This window comes from Aquarana catesbeiana, linkage group LG10 (genome assembly GCF_042186555.1).
Source record: "Aquarana catesbeiana isolate 2022-GZ linkage group LG10, ASM4218655v1, whole genome shotgun sequence".
Lineage (NCBI taxonomy): Eukaryota > Metazoa > Chordata > Amphibia > Anura > Ranidae > Aquarana > Aquarana catesbeiana.
The window spans coordinates 240,140,903-240,162,317 of NC_133333.1; the positions used below are offsets into that span (position 1 = coordinate 240,140,903).

Sequence of the window (21,415 nt, forward strand, 5' to 3'; positions counted from 1 at the left end):
TTGAATTTTTGTTTTAAACCATTTAAAAAAAACATCTGCCATTTTCTGCACCCCAGTTCTTATGTTTTCATGCCTAGATAATTTGCTTAGCCTGACTTTCACATCGGAGGTATGGCTTTTTGGCCGCAATTCTTCCATGAAGACCATTTCTGGCCAGACTTCTCCGGACAGTAGATGGGTGTACCTGGGTCCCACTGGTTTTCGCCAGTTCTGTGCTGATGGCACTGCTGGAGATCTTCCAATGTGAAAAGGAAGTAAGCATGATGTGCCTTTTATCTGCTGCATTAAGTTTCCTTGGCTGACCACTGTGTCTACAGTCCTCAACTATGCCTGTTTCTTTGTGCTTCTTCAAAAGACCTTAAACAGCACATTTTGAAACATCAGTCTGCTTTGAAATCTTTTCCCTTGTTGGTGCAGTATAATTACCTTGTGTCTTTTTAATGTGCTTAGTCTTGTCATGGTGTATAACCTGTGACATGAAACTCTCTTCCACAACCTCACCTTAGTAGCAAAGTTTGACTGTTCCTCTGACACAACTGTTGGTTTTTCAGTTAATGACTGTGTTTCAACCTACATATGAAATTGATGATCATTATCACCCGCTTGGTATAAATGGTTAATCATACACCTGATCTGAATTGATGCGGGTTTAAAGCCAAAGGGTAGTTATACCAAATATTGATTTGATTTAGATTTTTTGTTCGCTCACTTTGCATTTTGTAAATTTTTTAAAAATAAACAATTAAAATATATATTTTTGAAAGCATTCTTACATTACAGTATTTCTTCACACCTATATTAGTCCTATAGGTCAATCTTGTTATAGGATCTTGTGGACCTCTGGTGACACTAAGCACTACGAGAAGCTGGAAAGCACAATAAAAGCTATAATAGTAATCATTTTTTTATTGCTGTTATTATCATCATCTTTTATCTAGCACAATTATATGTTGTAGGACTTTACAGTAGGATATAAAAGACATTAATTTTTAAAAACCGAGAGCATAACATGAAACAAAAGGAACAATGTCCTGATTATCTAATGGCAGAGTTTAAGATCTTTCAAAGAACATATAAATTCTTGAAGTTCTGCCTTGGCTGGGGAATAATGTAAACCTGGTAGGGTTGCTAAGAGAAGTTGTAAAGTGCTAGATGTGGCTGTGATATGGTGTAAAGTGATCAGGGTGTTTGAGAGATGGTGTAAAACTGTCAAGTGGCTGAGGGACAGTATAAAGTTCTCAAGGTGGCTGGGGGATTGTGTAAAGTGATTAGGGTGGTTGAGGGACATTATAAAGTGCTTAGAGTGACTGATTGATGGTGTTAAGTGCTCAGGGTGCCTGAGGAATGCAGATATCAGAAAATGATCTTGAGAAATAATTCAGTAAATTAGGGACATGGAGGTGCCTAATGCCTAGTACGCAGGGGCTGAATGTCGTAAGACATCAGCCGGTTCAATAAAAACCAGCCGATATTGGGTCTGTGTGTTTGTCAGCTGGTCGGGCCGGCTTCTGTCAGACGAACATGCTGGAAAACCAGCAGCCGCCTGGCTCCAGATCAGAGCGCTGACCAGAGTGTTCTGGCAGGGAGGCCGTCCCCCTGTCAGAATACAACAGCTCAGCTGGGGAGATTGCTGTACTAATGTCAGACTGTTAGTACAGCGGCTTCGACCTGAACTCTCAGGTTTTTTTCATTCAACCCGCCCAGTTGAACGGAAAAAAAAAATATTAGTGTGTATCAGGCTTAAGACTTTTGCACAGTACTGTAGCACAGTGGCTAGAAAAAAATATTATGCCCCGTACACACGGTCGATTTTCCGATGGAAAATGTCCGATCGGAGCGTGTTGTCAGAAATTCCGACCGTGTGTGGGCTCCATCGGACATTTTCCATCGGATTTTCCGACCACACAAAGTTTGAGAGCAGGATATAAAATTTTCCAACAACAAAATCCGATCGTGTGTACACAAATCCGATGTAGAAAGTGCCACGCATGCTCAGAATAAATAAAGAGATGAAAGCTATTGGCCATTGCCCCGTTTATAGTCCCGACGTACGTGTTTTACGTCCCTGCGTTTTACGTCACCGCGTTTAGAACGATCGGATTTTCCGACAACTTTGTGTGACTGTGTGTATGCAAGACAGATTTGAGCCAACATCCGTCGGAAAAAATCCTAGGATTTTGTTGTCGGAATGTCCGAACAAAGTCCGACCGTGTGTACGGGGCATTAGTGTGTACCAGGCTTAAGACTTTTGCATAGTACTGTAGCACAGTGGCTAGAAAGTATGTAAACAGCTTGATTGGGCACTCAGCAGAAATGTAAGAGGTATAGAGAGATGAGTCTGTTGCCTTCAAAAATAACAATTAGTGGTGTTTATTTTATAAGCAGCACACCGAATTATTGTATAGAATCGCTGCACATTATGTAAGAAGTTTTCCTGGGTATCTATGTTAGAACAAGGCAGTTTTTATTGTAAAAAAATAACAGTTTTTTTATGTCCGAGTCAAGATCCAGAAATTGCACTGACATACTGCACAACATGTAAGCATTTTGACTAGACCGCAATGGAAGGGGGAGTGACCAGGCAGGTCTTATCATGAAATAAAAATTGCAATGTACTTTTTCTGAGGCTGAAAGCTAGAAAAACTATACAGCTTTACCAAGGCATAGAGCGGCCAGATTACATTTGAAAATAAATTTCACGAACGCTTCTGTTCAAGAACAACTTGGTTCGCGAACAGAAGTGTTCACGAACACGAGCCGCGGCCATCTTCCCTGCTCTGACACGTTCATATTGAGAAGAGCAGTGCAAGATGAGAGTCTTAGGAGAACCTGTCCACTCAGATAGGGGTTTCTGCCCCCCGACTACCCTGACGATGGGCTCACTTAATTGGAAATCATGGAAAAACAGTTCATATTTATCACGCCCTCAGATGATCTTTTCCTGAATGCACAGTGCTGTTTTCTGGCCCCTAGATTAGTCATTTAAATTGGGGTTTGGGATTGTTTCAAACAAGTATTAAAGAGGAGCTATAGTTTTTTTTTTTTTTTTTTTTTTTAGATGTACACATGAAAGAGGTCAGCTTAATGTAAAAGACCATATGTAATATCAGTTTAAAATCCCTTTTTTTTGTACATACATTTCATAATTTTACTGTATATATAAACAAAAAGTCCAGAACGGATTTACCTGATTTACATTGAACCCTATGGAAAAATAGGTTCACGACCAGAGTCATTTCACAAATTAAGTATGTGAACCGAGGTACCACTGTATAAGGTAGACAAAACAATTTATAGATTTTCTGCTAGATTGATAGAGAAGTACTCTTACAGCTGCTAAGGAGATTACTGGAGAACCCCAGAAGAAAAAACACAGAGAAGCTAGCTGTAAAAACAGCTGACAAAGATACCAGAGCCCATGACAGGCTGGAGGCAAAATCTGTGGCAGCCAGTAGGTGACAACCCCAAAAGCTGGTATCAGGATGGAAGGCCAGAGGTGTGATCTACAGGCAAGCTTAGGGCAGTAATGGGTAGGTAGCAGGAACATGGTCAGGAAGCAGGCCAAGGTCAGCAACGAGTAGACAGATGAGCCAATGGACAGAATCAAGCCGAGTCACAGCAGGAGATCAGAGCAGAAAAGAATCCAGAGACAAGTCAGTTTTGCAACAGAAAATCAAGCGTAAGAGCAAATTCAGGACACAGGATACAGCTGAAGAACACGCTTTCAGCATGAAATCCTGTCTGCCCTGAGTATAGCATGATGTTTTCACTATGGGATTATTTCAGTAAGGCGTCCGGATTTTTTATACACAAGTGTGTGCAGTCATTCACTTTCCTCTTGAAGCTTATTTGGTTGTGAGCCGGATCAGCACCTTCTGCATGGATTTGGGGCTAGCTGACAAGCAGACCAATATGGAGCGGTATATATTTTTTTATCGGTGCCTAGGTTTCTTGTTATCAAGCTATGTCCCTAAATGGACAATAAAGAAAATATGATTTTTGTACTCAACGTAAAATCTTTTTTTTGTAGTTTATTGAAGGACACCGCTCCCTCCTCCCATTTAAACTTTTGTTCTTTCTGGACTTCTTACTACAGCTGAGCAGGATTAAAACAAAAGGGGTTATAGCCTCTGGAGACTGGCCTCCAGAATTTTTATGTGCCTAGAAGAAATGAACATGGACATTCTCCAAAACTCATCTCTAGTCGAACTGAGAACTAGCAATCTTTTTTACTCTAGTGAGCTGCGAGCCAGATCATTCCTGCTTCACAGCCCGCCTCTGTGTTAGGATGGGCCAGGCCTGCAGCTCATTGGATTTTAAAAGAGCACAAATTCAGAGGGCATCTAGAGATGGGTTCAGATAACACGCAAACTTATCTCTGTCGCCTAGTGCCTAATTCTGCTGTAGGCAGTGGTATATTCTTAAAGAGGAACTACACTAATTTTCTTAAAAAGTTAGAGGCTATGTTCACCTTTTGTAAAAAAATAAATAAATAAATGCACATAATTATGCCGGTACTAAAAACGAGCATTTATTATTTTTTTTACACCGCAACCTGCAAAGCATTGTACGCACGATCATTGAATTGTGGGTGCAATGCCAGGTTCCTACAGACTAGGGATGAGCTTCGAGTTCGAGTCGAACTCATGTTCGACTCGAACATTGGCTGTTCGCAAGTTCACCGAACAGCGAACAATTTGGGGTGTTCGCGGCAAATTCGAATGCCGCGGAACACCCTTTAAAAGTCTATGGGAGAAATCAAAAGTGCTAATTTTAAAGGCTAATATGCAAGTTATTGTCATAAAAAGTGTTTGGGGACCTGGGTCCTGCCCCAGGGGACATGGATCAATGCAAAAAAAAGTTTTAAAAACGGCCGTTTTTTCAGGAGCAGTGATTTTAATAATGCTTAAAGTCAATCAATAAAAGTGTAATATCCCTTTAAATTTCGTACCTGGGGGGTGTCTATAGTGTGCCTGTAAAGGGGCGCATGTTTCCTGTGTTTAGAACAGTCTGACAGCAAAATGACATTTTGAAGGAAAAAACTCATTTAAAACTACCCGCGGCTATTGCATTGCCGACAATACACATAGAAGTTCATTGATAAAAACGGCATGGGAATTCCCCAAAGGGGAACCCCGAACCAAAATTAAAAAAAAAAATGACGTGGGAGTCCCCCTAAATTCCATACCAGGCCCTTCAGGTCTGGTATGGATATTAAGGGGAATCCCGGCCAAAATTTAAAAAAAAAAATGACGTGGGGTTCCCCCTAAATTCCATACCAGACCCTTCAGGTCTGGTATGGATTTTAAGGGGAACCCCGCGCCAAAAAAAAAAAAAAAACCGCGTGGGGTCCCCCCAAAAATCCATACCAGACCCTTATCCGAGCACGCAACCTGGCAGGCCGCAGGAAAAGAGGGGGGGACGAGAGTGCGGCCCCCCCTCCCTCCTGAACCGTACCAGGCCACATGCCCTCAACATTGGGAGGGTGCTTTGGGGTAGCCCCCCAAAACACCTTGTCCCCATGTTGATGAGGACAAGGGCCTCATCCCCACAACCCTGGCCGGTGGTTGTGGGGGTCTGCGGGCGGGGGGCTTATCGGAATCTGGAAGCCCCCTTTAACAAGGTGACCCCCAGATCCCGGCCCCCCCCTGTGTGAAATGGTAAGGGGGTACCCAGGTCCCCAAACACTTTTTATGACAATAACTTGCATATAAGCCTTTAAAATTAGCACTTTTGATTATTCATGTTCGTGTCCCATAGACTTTAACGGTGTTCGCATGTTCGAACGAACTTTTTTCCTGTTCGCATGTTCTGGTGCGAACCGAACAGGGGGGTGTTCGGCTCATCCCTACTACAGACACTCAGTACAGCTGTCTGTTTAGGTGTAGACAGTGCTGAACTCACCAGTCCAGGCTGGTTGTTTGCCGGTCTTTGGTTCTCCCGGTGCCCGCCATCTTGGCTGTGGGAGCCAGCTGTGACTTGCTGCTGTTTCACAGCCAGCTCCCCACTGCACATGTGCAAGATCACATTGTGCTTTCAGACTGGTCCTGCAGCCTCCTGGGAAATGTGACGTATCCCAGGAGGTTTCGGGCAGACCACACTTCCATAATTCTCACCTAGGAAAGAAATGCAGACTTGGAAGCAAGTACCTGTCAGAAAAACCTGCTTCCAGAAAAAATTAATAGTGTTACGTTACAGTAGTTAGGAGTAGGAGGATCGGCAGAGCTTACTTTTAGTGTGACAGTCAGTGGGAAGAATGCTCCTTACATTGATGGTCTTTGGGAAGAGTTTTTCCCCTTACAGGTAGCTTATTTTAAGGTGTCAGTGGGAAGTTATCTGAGATGCAGAAATTAGAACCCCTAGCAACCTCTAGAGCAGGGGTCTCCAAACTATCGCCCTCCAGTTCAGGAACTACAATTTCCATCATGCCTAGCAGTGGCGGGCAGTGGAATTCGTTTTGGGGGGAGCTGCAAACCGTATCCCCCCCCCGGTCAGTAACACTTACCTCATCACCGGCGGCTTCCCCTGCTCGGTGGCGGCCTCCCGTTCCCCTGCCCTCCACGGGTCCTCATGGTGGTGGCGGTGCCTTCCGTTTCCTCCCTCCTCCTCAGCGGCCACTTGGGAGTCTTCTCTTTTCGGCCAATCTGAAAACGGGTCTCACACCCTGCTTCTGATTGGCCGGATTGAGGATCAGTGTTTCAGCAGCGAATGTTCATTCACTATTGTAACACACCTGGGTGGGCTCCAAGTGCATTCTCTGCGACCTGAGCCCACCCTATTTTGAAGCCTATTAGAGCCTCTGGCTTAAAACCCTGGCCGCTGTAATTCATGCGCCCGGTAACCTGAAAGGGGTCAGACGCATGAATAGGGGCTGACCGTGGATAGATTCATGCTATGCATGAATCTATTTATTATACATATAGGGGGTGGCATGAAGAGAGGGGGCAGCACCCGGATGACACTAATGGACGGGCCGCCACTGATGCCTAGCAATGTCTGTTTTACAATGCCTCATGGGACGTGTAATTCCGCAACAGCTGGAGGGCCGTAGTTTGAAGATCCCTGCTCTAGAGCAACCCTAGAGTTCCATGGAACCCTGCCTGGGAAACCCTGTAATAAGCTGTGTCAATGGGCTTTGAGAAAAAAGCTTTAATGTGAGTACAAAAATCATATTGATTTTTATTCTAGACAGCACATTCTCTGTGCCTAATTATTACTGAATGTGCCTGGAGTTCCTTTAAATAACTCAACAGGCACATAAGTGGGTGAAACAATATAGTCCTTGTTGGGTTTGGGGGTAATCCATTGCAGGTGTGTACAATTGTAAGACAAGTACATCTATATGGGTTGGCGTTTGCTGCAATTACAGGGGAGAGTTATCAGCAGGAAGCATAAAAGGATCTCTGTAAAGTATTTTTTCCAAAAGTCAGATTTAAATGCTTATATTTAAGAGCATTCTTTCTCCACATGCATTGCTCCCCTAGCATAACTTTGATTGCTAAATATTTTATTTAAATGTTCTTCTGTAATAAAATAAATGAAAAAAAGGATATAACAATAAAACCAAGCAACTACCAGGAACATTAGAGGCTTAAATATTTAATACTCCTATTGAGTAATAATCGCAATGAGTAATAATGAGAAGACTTTAAATAAGACAGAAAATAAGCACACACAGACCAAAGATGGAAGACCGCTGGGAGTGCAGAGTTTCCTGCTGTCTTATAGTGAGGAAGGTGGTCACAAAGCAGATGATGAAGCCCCCCTCGGATTCTGGCGTGTGAGCTGCCTCTTATGCAGCTGTACATAAAATAAAGGCCTCCATTGCCACAAAGCACAGGTTAGCTTGGAGAAGCAATAAATCTCCTAAGCAGCACGTTGTTGGCTGTGTGCAGTGCAGCTATACATTCTCTGATGATGTGTTTTTGTTTCAGGAACAAAGCATGGAGCTCAGTTTCCCTGTCCCCGTGGCTACTACAACCCCGACCCGAGAACACACAGCCTGGACAGCTGTTTGCCATGTACCCCTGGACATTACTGCGGTTTGGAAGGTCTTGGTACTATGTCTGGCAAATGTGATCCTGGTGAGTGAAATGTGAAGTAAACCTGTCCTGAAAGTAATACGGGAGCTGCCATTACGAACCTTTTTGCCAAATACAGTGGAACCTTGGATTACGAGCATAATCCATTCCAGGAGAATGCTTGTAATCCAAAGCACTGGCATATCAAAGCGAGTTTCCCCATAGAATTCAATGGAAACTAAGATAATTTGTTCCGCATTGACTTCTATTACATGCAATACCGCATTTAGCCAGAGGTGGGGGGGCACCAGAGAGCCTCGAAATACTCAGGGACAGCTCGGCTGACCTCGGAAAGCCTCGGAAGCACTTGAGAACTGACTATTTCTGAGTGTTTCCGAGTACTTCCGAGTCATTCCGAGTATTTCCGAACGGCTCCGAACCATTCCGAGTGTCCCTGGCGCCACCGCACCTCTGGCCAAATGCGGAACTGCACCGCCCATTAGCTTGAATTCTGCTTGTTTTGCGAGACAACACTGGCAAACCGAGTCAGAATTTTTTTTAAAAGTTGCTTGTCTTTCAAAACGCTCGTTAACCGCGTTATTCGTAAATCAAGGTTCCACTGTGACTGATTTCTTGCCCATCAATGAGTGCAGTATAGGGATGAGCCATATGTCCAAGAAAGAAAGTCTCCTGCACGTGTAATGCTCAAGGGAAGGAAGTGTGTCTAGTCCTTATTGTCAAAGCCTAGATTCTAAGCTGCCCTCTCAGGACCATGGGTATCCAAATACTGTATACTGAAAAACAACGAAAACAAGAGAAGGGCACACCGACCTAGTGGAATTCCATTATAAACATTTATTAATAGATAAAAAGTGATACACATAATACTCACAAACGCATGATGTATACACGCATATCAAAGCAAAATGAAGACAAGTCGCCTCCAGGACCGCTAAAGGGGTTCCAATAGAGCAAGGAGACCAGATGGCATCTGTGATGGCTTTGCTGATGCATTTTGAGGGAGAACCCTCTTCCTCAGAGCCACAGGGGGCTCTGAGACTCCTTTCACACTGGGGCAGTGGTCGTGTTACCGCTAAAGCACCGCTCATTTTAGCAGTGCTTTAGCAATGTTTAAGCGGCACTTTTCGGCCTCTAGCGGGAAGCACTTTTAACCCCAAAGAAGGGGTTAAAAACTCTAGTTTTGCGGCGCTTTCAAAACATTTTCAGGCGCTTTGAAAGCGCTGCCCATTCAATGCAATAGGCAGGGGGTTTTGGGAGCGCTAAACACAGCACTCCCAAAGATGCTGCTTTTTGGAATGTTCTGCAAGCGCACCGCCCCAGTATGAAAAGTCACACTTGAATAAATGGGAGGCAGTTTTCAGGCGCTTAGTAGAGGCTATTTCCAGCGCTTAAGCTCCTGAAAACCGCCCCAGTTTGAAAGGGGTCTGAGGAAGAGGGTTCTCCCTCGAAACGTGTCAGCCAAGCCATTACGGATGCCATCTGGTCTCCTTGCACTATTGGAACCCCTTTAGCGGTCCTGGAGGCGACTTGTCTTCATTTTGATATGCGTGTATACATCATGCGTTTGTGAGTATTATGTGCGTCACTTTTTATCTTTTAATAAATGCTTATAATGGAATTGCACTAGGTCGATGAGCCATACGTACCTGGGTTCAGTTCGAGCTTTGCAGAACGTGACTCGAACCCCAATAAAGTCAATTGCCAAATGTTAAAGTGATTCTAAAGGCACAGTTTTTAAGTTAAATAAAAATTTGTAATCATTACCTGCTCTGTGCAATGGTATTGCACAGAGCTGTCCCTTATCTCCTCCTTTGGAGTTCCCCATCTGCGATGTGTGCACCTCTTTTCCTGCATGTTTCCCCATAGAAAGCCATGTGCAATGGGCGCACACATGCGAGCACGCTCTCAGGCCCAGGTTGTGTGCGCCCATAGACACACACAGCGTGGCTCGGCCTCCCACTCCCTGCTCACAGGATTTGACTGACAGCAGCAGGAGCCAATGACTCCCGCTGCTGCCTGTGTCACCTGTGAGACCGGGAAGAGGGGAGAGAAGAGATGCAGCCAGGCATAGCGCTAAATCGTGAAAGGACTCCGGTAAGTATTTAGGGAGAGGGGGGACACAACAAGTGGTACAATGTTTTTTACCTCACTGCAGCTAGGCACTGCTCTGGAACCATGCACCAAAGGGAAGCAGAGATTTTAATAATGCTGTAGGGTCAACATTAAAAATACAAAGTACTTTTAAATAACATGCTTTGTGGATGTCCTTAAACCTGCTCATGAAGTGACACATCTATAAAATGTAAATAACTTACTAAAGCAAAACTGACATTTAAAAAATGCAGTTTAACGCCACATTTATAGCAATCTGAACACAGTTGCAATACTATCTTAAAATCAAGGGAAAATCGTGGGTGCACCCGGCGCTCCATCACGTAAAGCTCAAAACTTAATTGAAAAATCTGAGGTTAGAAGCTGATTGGCTACCACGCACAACTGCGCCAGATGTTGCATTCTCCAGTTTTAATAAATCAACCACTATGTGACAAAATAAAGTCAACCTGACCATCAGCATGCATTTACAGAAGAAGAAAGCATCATAGCGGCATCCTTGTTTCTCTCCTGCCAGGTTTACAGTAAATAACAAAATAGCACTATAGATCCAGCCAAAGGTTTTATAGGCCCCATTTTCTCTCTCTCTCTCTCTCTCGCTTGTTTAGGTTGGTTTTGCGTTTCTGCGGCTTGGACCCCTCAGCCATTTGATCTGGACAATTACACCAGCGCTAACTGCTTGTGTCCTGCCACGGCCACAGGGGGGAAGTGTCTGCCTGGTTTCTACTGTCCTGGAGGAGCCACTGAGCCCATTTCCTGTTCTCCAGGATCATACTGCGAGGAGCCTGGTAGGTGGATAAAACTTTTTATAAAACTCATTAAAGATAAATTCCAGGTTTTACAGAGCATGGTGAGATAAGTGTAAAGATGTGCATTACTCTTAGTGCCAGTTCACACTACAGCGACTTGGGATCCGACTTGTCAGACCCCAAGTCGCTGGACATAAGAAATTCCATTGAAGTGAATGAGAGCCGTCTCAATGTACACTGTTGAAGTTGCTCCAACTTCCCAAAAGCTTCCTGTACTACTTCAAGGTGACTTCTAGGCAACTTGTACCCATAGATTTCAATGGAAGTTGCCTCCAAGTCGGATCTCCATCTATATTGAAGCGACTTTACAGGAAAAAGAAAATGATTTACCCAAGCAACCCCCTCCCTCCCACAGGGCTGAATATTCTGTGATTGGCCACAGCCAAAGTCGCCTGTCCTGGAGGCAAATTTAAGTCACTTTGTAAGTGGCGCAAAGTCGCGCTGAAGTCGTGCTGCAGTCGCCTCCAAATCGCCTTGCAAAGTCACGCTGTAAGTCGAGTTGCCCCTGTGTGAACCGAGCCTAACCCTCGTTCTTGAATGAACTTATGGTTTCTACATTTGTCAGCTGGCACGTTTCTGCCCTTCTCTGATAATTAGCTGACTGTGGGAAAAAAAAACAAATAAAACTAAACATCATCTTTAACCACTTGCAGACCAGCTCACGCAGATATACTGTGGCAGATCAGCTCTCCTGCACGAACCAACGTACCTGTACGTCGGTCCGTGCAAGAAAGATAGTGGGCGCGCACGTGCCTGCGGGTCTCGCCGGCAACCCGTGATTGCGGTGAGGAGAGGCAGAACGGGGAACTGCCTATGTAAACAAGGCGATTGCCCGTTCTGCCAGATAACATGATGGAAATCTACTGTTTCTAGTGATCTCTGTCATGTTCCAGTAAGCCCACCCCCCCTCCAGTTTGGAACACGCTGAGGAAACACACTTAACCCCTTGATCGCCCCCTAGTGTTATCCCCTTCCCTGCCAGTGACATTATACATTGATCAGTGCATTTTTATAGCACTGATCAATGTAATAATGTCACTGGTCCCCAAAAAGTGTCATTTGGGGTCAGATTTGTCCGCCGCAATGTCGCAGTCCCTCTAAAAATCGCCGCCATTACGAGTGAAACAATAAAAAAAAAAAAAATTCCATAAATATATCCCATAGTTTGTAGACGCGATAACTTTTGGGCAAACCAATCAATATACACCTATTGCGATTTGTTTTACCAAAAATATGTAGAAGAATATATATCGGCCTAAACTGATGAATACATTTTTTTTTTTGGATTATGTATTATAGCAGAAAGTAAAAAAAAAATATTTATTTTTAAATTGTCGCTCTTTTTTTGTTTATAGAGCAAAAAATAAAAACTACAGAGGTGATAAAATACCACCAACAAAAAAACTCTATTTGTGGGTAAAAAAAGACATAAATTTTGTTTATGTACAGCGTCGCACGGCCGCGCAATTGTCAGTTAAAGCGGTGCAGTGCCGTATCGCGTAAAATGGCCCGGTCATTAAGGGGACAAATCCTTCCAGGGCTGAAGTGGTTAATGAAACATTAACCCCCGTAAAGGATATATATGGGTTCTCAACTTTTCACTAACAATGGTTGCCTGCGAAATGGTTTTCTTTGGAGAGTCATTCCATTTATACCTAGATACTGGCAGGGCCAGCAAGTCATAAAAGCTTTGTGTTATCACATTTTTATTGGATGAACAGTAAGATTCTAAAGAATATATAAAGTTGGGGCTCTGCTTCCACTTGTACCTTCATTCTTTAGTCAAGATCGGTAAAAATGTGTTCTGTCTCTATGCTTGGGAGTTCCTCCAATGAAAAAATCCTTAGGAATATTGGCGCATGTAACCCCCCCCCCCCAGCAGCAGGTGGCGTAACCCCAGTGAAGAAAAAAAAGGCAGGTGTTTCCAAACTAAAAGCATCTCACTCTCCCAGCTATTAGTTTTTGTTTTTGTAATATCTTGATGCCTTGCTCTGCTCTGTGCCTTGTCTAAGGTCTTGCCTTTCCATCTGGTGAATGTGCCGCTGGCTATTTCTGTATAAGTGGAGCTACAACTCCAAAGCCTACAGACTCCATTCAGGGCAATGTCTGCCCACCTGGCACCTTTTGCCGTAAGTACAATCAATGCCATTAATATTTTGCTTCTCCTTGACCAGCCACTGTCTACTTGTTCATCTTCTGCCTTTGTTTTTAGCAAATGGGTCTCTTCATCCACAGTTGTGCCCAGCTGGTACATTCTCTGCAGACTACGGCTTAGGCAATGTGTCTCGATGTAAACTCTGCCCTCCAGGGTATTACTGTCAGAGTCCTGGCATCACGTCACCTACAGGACAGTGCTCAGAAGGTGAGAAACACGAGGCCATAAATAGTCGTGTGAATTAGGAAGTGTTCTATGCATTCATTCTGAATTTCTTCTACATCGTTTTCTTCTTTTATTATACTTTCGTCTTTATATTAATTACTAACCTCCCAACATTTTGAGATGAGAATGAGGGACACCTACTAACAAACGTATGTAGGCATAGGACACGCCCCCTGCCACACCCCCTTAAAGGAGAAATAACAAAAAAATGGTTAAATAAATCCACCAGGGCTTTTTCTTATCACTACTATTCCTTTATATTGGCTTTTAAAATTTACAAATGTAGCAATTTAGAAATTAGATGAAAGGTTTAGCACTGGGAAACACTTATTGAAAGATAAAAAATGCATTTTATATACAACTATATAGATCAGACCAAAATGAGGGACAATTGAGGAAAGAGGGACAGAGGGACAATGCTCCAAATCAGGGACAGTTGGGAGCTATGGGTAATTATCCTCAAGGTTCTAAATTTGTATATCCTGCCCCTGCTTTTTTTTTTAGTTGATGATTTATTAAAATAAGAAACAGGTTATACTTACCTGCTCTGTGCAACAATATTGCACAATATCACCTCTTCTTTGATGGTCCCCCCCGCTGGCGCTGTCCTTTCCTGCTCCCTTGGAGTGCCTCCATAACAATCTGTGTGCTATAGGTGCACCCGTATAGGTGCGCTCCCGAGCCAGGCTGTGTGCATCCATAAACACACATAGCATGACTTAGCCACACCTGTAGGCAGGTTCAGTCTACTTTCTCCACTGCAGGTGGCGATCTTTCGCAGCAGTACCACAGCTACAGAGGAATTCAAGAGGAACACAGTTCCTCTGTTGTTTCCTGATTCACTGGGGAAACATGTGACTCCGGCAGCCATCTTGGGTCAGACAGGGCCTACTTAAAAGAGAAGTATGGGTTTTCCTTTTATTTAGGAACCATACTTACCTAGGTGGATGCAGCATCAGTCCAATGCTGCATCTGTCCCTGGTACCTCTAACACTGAGAACCGAGTGAGCTAACACCGCCGATCGCTCGGTTCTCAGAGCTCCCTGAGCAGAGAGCTGGAGACTCTCAGTCATCAGCTCTCTGCTCTGCCCCCAGCGCTCACTGGAGTGCTGGGCTGTGAAGGGGGGCGGAAGCGGCCAGCTCAGACTCTCAATGGCTCCCTGGGAGGCTGAGCTGGGTGCCGATCCAGGCATGTGGGTGGATTCCGACCATATGGTCGCAATGTTTCCCAAGCCTGCACCGGCTCTGTGACATCAGCCGACAGCAAACTGCCTGCAGTCTGCTGAAAACGGGTCACAGGAGTGCAAAACGAACTGCACTCCTGTGATCCACAAGAGAAATACAGCCAAACAAGCTTTGGCTGTACTTCTCCATTAAGGCCCTGGCACACATTTTGTGAGTGGGCAGAGAAGGGAAAAGTTCCCTGTCTTTTAGAGGCAGTACTAGTGATAGAGAAAAGTTCCTGACGAGGAGGGAAAGAGTAGGGTAACATCCGTTCTGGGTAGCCTTTCCACTGGGTTTGTTGTGAACTGTTAATGCATTACTTCAATATAGTCTTCTTTCGCACCTGCCTATGTGAATTATTGCCGCTGCACCACCCCCATGCGCCCCTCGTTCTCTCTTAATAGGGTCTGGCTGACAGCACCAGGGACTTATGGCTCCTGCTGCTGCCTGCCTTGGTCTCCTGTGAGACCGAGAAGTCAGGGGAGCTGTGCTACAGCAGGGACATCGCTGGATCATGAGAGGAGGCAGGTAAGGTTTAGAGGTGGAAAGGATGGGTGGGGGCAGCAAAAGCTAGTGGCATGTTTATTACCTAAAAATCGTTTTGTCTTAAGAACGACTTTAACAGCTTGCCGACCAGCCGCCGTCATTTTACTGAGGCAGGTCGGCATGATCCCGCGAGCCGTCGTGGCTATACGTTGGATCGTGGGACCGGGATAGCAGGCGCGGGCATGCGCCCTCTGCACTGCGGGGATGCCGATGCTTGTGGCCGACGGTCGCAATGACCGCTGGCCATGAGCGATCGCGGGCACGAGAGGCAGGGCAGCTCTATTGTATTTTGTGCAATAGATGCTGTGGGCGCACAGGACCACTGAACAGAGGGGGAGCCAATCTGCGATGTCCTCCGGCCACCCGCGATCATTCCCCAGAGAGGCAGAACGGTGATCTGCCTATGTAAACAAGGCAGATCGCTGTTCTGACAGGGGGAGGACACAGAGATCTTCTGTTCCTGCTAAGCAGGAACACGGATCTCTGTGTTCACCCAGTCAGTCCATTCCCCACACAGTTAGCAAGCACCCCCTAGGGACACCCTTTGAGCGCCCCTGGTGTTAATCCCTTCCCTGCCAGTGTCATTAGTACAGTGTCAGTGCATATTTTTAGCACTGATCACTGTAATGCCCTGTACACACGGTCGGACTTTCCTACAGAATATGTGCGATCGGAGCTTGTTGTCAGAAATTCCAACCATGTATAGGCTCCATCTGACTTTTTCCATCGGAATTTTCCGACACACAAAGTTTGAGAGCTTGCTATAAAATTTTCCGACAACAAAATCTGTTCGCATAAATTCTGACTGTGTGTGGACAATTCCGACGCACAAAGTGCCACGCATGCTCAGAATAAATTAAGAGACGAAAGCTATTGGCTACTGCCCCGTTTATAGTCCCGACGTACGTCGTGTTTTACGTCACCGCGTTCAGAACGATCGGATTTTCCGACAACTTTGTGCGACTGTGTGTATGCAAGACGAGTTTGAGCCAACATCCGTCTGAAAAAATCCTTGGATCTTGTTGTCGGAATGTCCGATCAATGTCCGATCGTGTGTACAGGGCATAATAATGTCGCAGGTCGCTGGACACAAAAAAAGTGTCAAAAGTGTCAGGTGTCCGATTTGTCCGCCGCAATGTCGCAGTCCCGCTAAAACGCGCTGATTACCACCATTACAAATAAAAATAAAATAAAATAAAAATGCCATAAAAATATCCCATGGTTTGTAGACACTATAACTTTTGCGCAAACCAATCAATATACGCTTATTGGTATTTTTTTCTACCAAAAATATGTAGCAGAATACATATTGGCCTAAATTGATGAAGAAATTCAATTTTGATTTTGTACATTTTTTTTTTTTTAATTGGGTGTGTTTTATAGCAGAAAGTTAAAAGTAATATTTTTTTTTTTTCAAAATTGTTGCTTTTTTTTTTTTTATAGCGCAAAAAATAAGCTTGAGAGGTCCTGCAAAGAAGAATGGGATTAACTTCCCAAATAAAGGTGTGCCAAGCTTGTAGCATCATACTCCAAAAGATTTGAGGCTGTAATTGGTGCCAAAGGTGCTTCAGCAAAGTATTGAGCAAAGGCTGTGAATACTTATGTACACAGGATTTTTTCCGTATTTTATTTTTTTTTTACATTTGCAAAGATTTCAAACTTCTTTCATGTTGTCATTATGGGGTATTGTTTGTAGAATTTTGAGGAAAATAATGAATTTAATCTATTTTGGACTAAGGCTGTCCAATAAAATGTGGAAAAAGTGAAGCACTGTGGATACTTTCCGGATGCACTATATACGTACTCTTTTATGGCTTTCTATAGGTAATCTTTTTTTTGGTTGGCTTCTTGCCACAGCTAAATGGGCATTTGTTGTAGGGAAGCCTTTCCTCATACCACTTTACTTTTCTGCTGCAACTGACCTGTACAGAAGATATGGGAGTAAAGCATTAGAAAATGGCAGTATACCTTTAGGTCAATCTACAGTGCCGTGTCCTTCAATGAATATTAATGTAAGGCTTTCACAGCGAGTACGAAAAAAATGTTTTTTTTGCACATTTTAATTTGAGCTGCTAGGGGACAGCTCTGCAGCCCTATAGTTATATTGTAGAACAGTGGTCACTAAATGGTGGACCGCAGTCTGGACCCAGACCTGTCCTAGTAACCAATGATGTCACATGTGTACCCTGTCCCCCTGCGGCAAGCTTTTCTGCCAGCTACTGCCCCCTGCACCCTACTTCTTCTCCAGCGTCTGCCCTCTGCTAGCCTGACTACAGCAACATATCCATCAGGTACAGGCACACATCTAGAAGGATACTCTAATAGGGGAACCTGATCTGTGAGGTCACTCTGATGGCCACACCTGATGTAAAAGGGTACTCTGATGGGAACACCTGATGTAAGGGGGCACTCTGATGGGAACACCTGATCTATGAAAGCACTCTGATGGGGGAACCTGATCTAAGAGGGCATTCTGATGAGGAAACCTGATCTATAGGTGCACTCTGATGGGGGAACCTGATCTATGGGTGCACTCTAATGAGGAAACCTGATCTATGGGGGCACTCTGATGGGGGAACCTGATCTATGGGGGCACTCTGATGGGGGAACCTGATCTAAGAGGGCACTCTGATGAGGAAACCTGATCTATAGGTGCACTCTGATGGGGGAACTTGATCTATAGGGACACTCTGATGAGGAAACCTGATCTATGGGGGCACTCTGATGGGGGAACCTGATCTAAGAGGGCACTCTGATGAGGAAACCTGATCTATAGGTGCCCTCTAATGAAGGAACCTGATCTATGGGGGCACTCTGATGGGGGAACCTGATCTAAGAGGGCACTCTAATGAGGAAACCTGATCTATAGGTGCCCTCTGATGAAGGAATCTGATCTATGGGGGCACTCTAATGGGGGCACCTGATCTAAGAGGGCACTCTGATGAGGAAACCTGATCTATAGGTGCACTCTGATGAAGGAACCTGATCTATGGGGGCACTCTGATGAGGAAACCTGATCTATGGGGGTACTCTGATGGGGGAACCTGATCTATAGGTGCCCCCTATTTTTAAGAAGACCAGGAACATGGCTGGGTGGCTGGACGGAGCTCCTGCATGCCCCGCCCCCTAATTATAATAAGACTCCGCCTACAGCCAAAGAAGTGTCCCTAAAAAATTTTTTACAATGTTGGCAACTATGCTGATCTATAGGTGCCCTCTGATGAAGGAACCTGATCTAAGAGGGCACTCTGATGAGGAAAGCTGATCTATAGGTATACTCAGATGAAGGAACCTGATCTATGGAGGCACTCAGATGGTCACACCTGATGTAAAAGGGCAATCTGATTGGGACACCTGATGTAAGGGGGAACGCTGATGAGGACATCTGATGAAAGGGGGCACTTTGATGGGGACACCTGATGTAAAAGAGCACTCTAATGAGGACATCTGATGTAATGGGGCACTCTGGTGGCACACCTGATGTAAAGGGGCACTCCTGATGTAAAGGGACACTGATGGACACACCTGTTGTAAAGGAGCACACTTGATGTAAAGGGGCACTCTGATCGGGGCACCTGATGTAAGGGGGCACTCTGTTTAGGGCACCTGATGTAAGGGGGCACTCTGATGGGGACACCTGGTGTATTTTTGATAGACATACTATGACTACAATCTTTCTGAGTCATATCACAAACATGAGATTCAGACCTCCTTGATTTATAATTCATTACCCCTGTTCTAGAGTAAAATATTATTAACACATCTCAGTTGTTTCTCACAGGTTATTACTGCCCTGAAGGACAGGCATTGCGTGATAGCTTCCCATGTCCGCCTGGACATTACTGTCCACAAGGGAGCTCAGAGCCCACCCCTTGTCAATCTGGCTTCTACCAGAATGAAGGGAGACAAGCCATGTGCCAGCTCTGCCAGGCAGGTATGTATTGCTGTGTACCTATGTGAACAGGTATTCCTTCGATTGGTATTGTCAGGGAGGGGACAGTTACTGATTTACAAAACGTTTCCGCTCTTAACAAATGTAGCGCTACTAAGTGATCATCTGTTCTTACAGTAGTCAATGAATCACCAGAGGCAGTGATCATTTAAATATACACATTCCAAGTGAAGAAGGAAACTTTCCATGTTATCACTCACTGTAGCTCTGCTCCCTGCAATGCTAGATCTCTCCCACACAGTGTCCAACAAGCAATGACTGTCCACCTTTATTTCCATGAACTGAAATGCTGCACTAATTGTTGTATCACTATTAAATTTAAAAAATCAGGGTATTCTCTAAATACAGACGATAGATATTTGATGACTATCCTGTGTTGACACGTATTTGAAATAATTCAAAATTTGTTTTTTTTTTTATGCCTTCCTACATTTACTAACTTGTTGGGTTTTTTTTTGCTTTTCATTCAGGGTACTATTGTGAGTTTGGAGAGGTGCCCGTCAGTACCCTCACACAGTTTATGTGCCCACAAGGGCATTTTTGCCCTTCAGGAACACAGTTCAGCACTCAGTACAGCTGTCCCCCGGGAACATACGGGCCCAGACGTGGTGTCTCCAGTGTCACAGAATGTGTACTCTGCCCATCTGGCAAATACTGCAGATACCCAGGACAAGCAGAGCCTACAGGTTTGATTAGTAGAAAAATATTTCAATTAACAGATACTAATAGTATGAAGTCTCCAGACTTAAAATGTGTCTTGTAGGGAACTGTTCTGCGGGATACTGGTGCAAGGAGGGGGCTGTAGAGGAACACCCACAAGACGGCTTGTCTGGTGAACTCTGCCCACGGGGACATTATTGCCCTGAAGGTATTTTGAAGACAAAAAACATTTCCCTTCCACAAACACAGGGGATGTATTATTTATATATGATTATATTTTTTCATTTCTAGGAACACATTCACCACTGCCATGTCCTGCTGGCACCTGGTCAGATTCTGAAGGTCTGAGAAGCCAAACAGAATGCCAGCCTTGTCCTGGAGGGCAATACTGTAACAGTAGTGGTCAGACCACCTTTTCAGGGCAGTGTGCCCCAGGGTGAGAGAGAGAGAGATCTCTTTGTTATTTCAAATTTGTATAACTGCTTCCATGCTATTTTGTTTGATTCCTAAAATAGTGTAATCTGGACACTAAAGAGCTGAGGGTGTTCTTTGTGTGTCTTCTTCTAATGTTGACTCACTTCGTTGCTCTCCTTCAAGTCCTCTCCTTCAATCCACCTGCACAAACATGGTTACTTTTGATGCAGCTTCTGCTGTTCATTCTGGAGGAACTAACAGTTTTAGCTAGTTCAGCAAAGGCCCATTACAGTCAGAGACTGGCAGCCTCTTGACAAAGCCGTTAATGTAAGTGAAACAGCAACACACTTCCTTCTGCCTTCCTGTGGACACTGATCCCAGCTCCACTTGCTTGCAGAAAGCTAGCCCACCTGGCTGCCACCAGCCGCTCCTGGCTGATCTTCCTCCCAGTCCCCCTTGCTGACTGTCTGACACCACGGAGACCTCCTAGGCCAAGGTTGAATGAAGACTTGGCAATTTGCTGTCTTCAAGAGAGACCTGTTTATGAGTGCAGTCTCTTCCCTGTCCCTGTCTCGTGCTGATCTACTCACTATCTCACCTTGCTTCTTTCTGCTGCCTCTCCGGCACGAATCCTTCCACTGCCTCCTGTGAATCCTGCCGGGCCAGCTTTCCTGAGCACCCAGCCCAAGGTAAACCCCCCCCTCAGTAAGGGGTCTCTCAAGGGCTACCGACAGCCACTCCTCAGCACTCCATCTCCATCTCCCACCTGACTCCCCTGCTGGAATGGCCCATGTCTATTTATGAGGTTGTCTCAGTCCCCTGTCAGCCCACCGCTGGGGATTGGGCGAGACCCCATAAATATTTAAGGCCCCCCACCCTCTAGTTCTAGAAGGTTCTCCAACCTTACAGACCAGGGGTAGGCACCAGAGAGCTGCTAGGATGAGTCACCCAGCCCTGAACTAGAAGGCCTCTTTCACACGGGCGACTCTCCTGCCGCTGTTAAAAGCATGTTTTGTTATTTTGAAATCCCAAGACTTCAGGCACAGCGATCACTTGCATTTGTAGATTGCGGTTAGCAGTGATTATGTGCTTTTACATGCGGCTGCGTTTAACTGCGGTGGAACATTCTTGCCATTTCTCATGTGCTTCCTGTTGTTTTTCTTTCCTTGTTACCGCTGCTATCCGCAGGTGAAATAGTACACTGCGATTACCGGCGGTTATGTACAGATAGCTGCGAAAAATCGGTCCTGGACGCCGTCCAATTTTTTTTTGAACC

The 21,415-nt window shown here is 44.8% G+C and overlaps 2 protein-coding genes across 2 annotated transcripts in view; both read left to right on the top strand.

Annotated features, from left to right (window-relative positions):
• The window catches only part of LOC141109903 (uncharacterized), a 39,036-nt gene extending 28,023 nt beyond the window's left edge, over positions 1–11,013 (top strand). The window contains exons 20-21 of the mRNA XM_073601155.1: positions 7,935–8,084; positions 10,763–11,013. Of these exons, the coding sequence (XP_073457256.1) occupies positions 7,935–8,084; positions 10,763–11,013 (401 nt within the window). The remainder of the gene's footprint in view (positions 1–7,934; positions 8,085–10,762) is intronic.
• A 2,775-nt stretch (positions 11,014–13,788) lies between these two features.
• Positions 13,789–21,415, top strand: part of LOC141109904 (uncharacterized) — a 152,217-nt gene continuing 144,590 nt past the window's right edge. The window contains exons 1-5 of the mRNA XM_073601156.1: positions 13,789–13,792; positions 18,895–19,047; positions 19,536–19,751; positions 19,829–19,933; positions 20,017–20,161. Of these exons, the coding sequence (XP_073457257.1) occupies positions 13,789–13,792; positions 18,895–19,047; positions 19,536–19,751; positions 19,829–19,933; positions 20,017–20,161 (623 nt within the window). The remainder of the gene's footprint in view (positions 13,793–18,894; positions 19,048–19,535; positions 19,752–19,828; positions 19,934–20,016; positions 20,162–21,415) is intronic.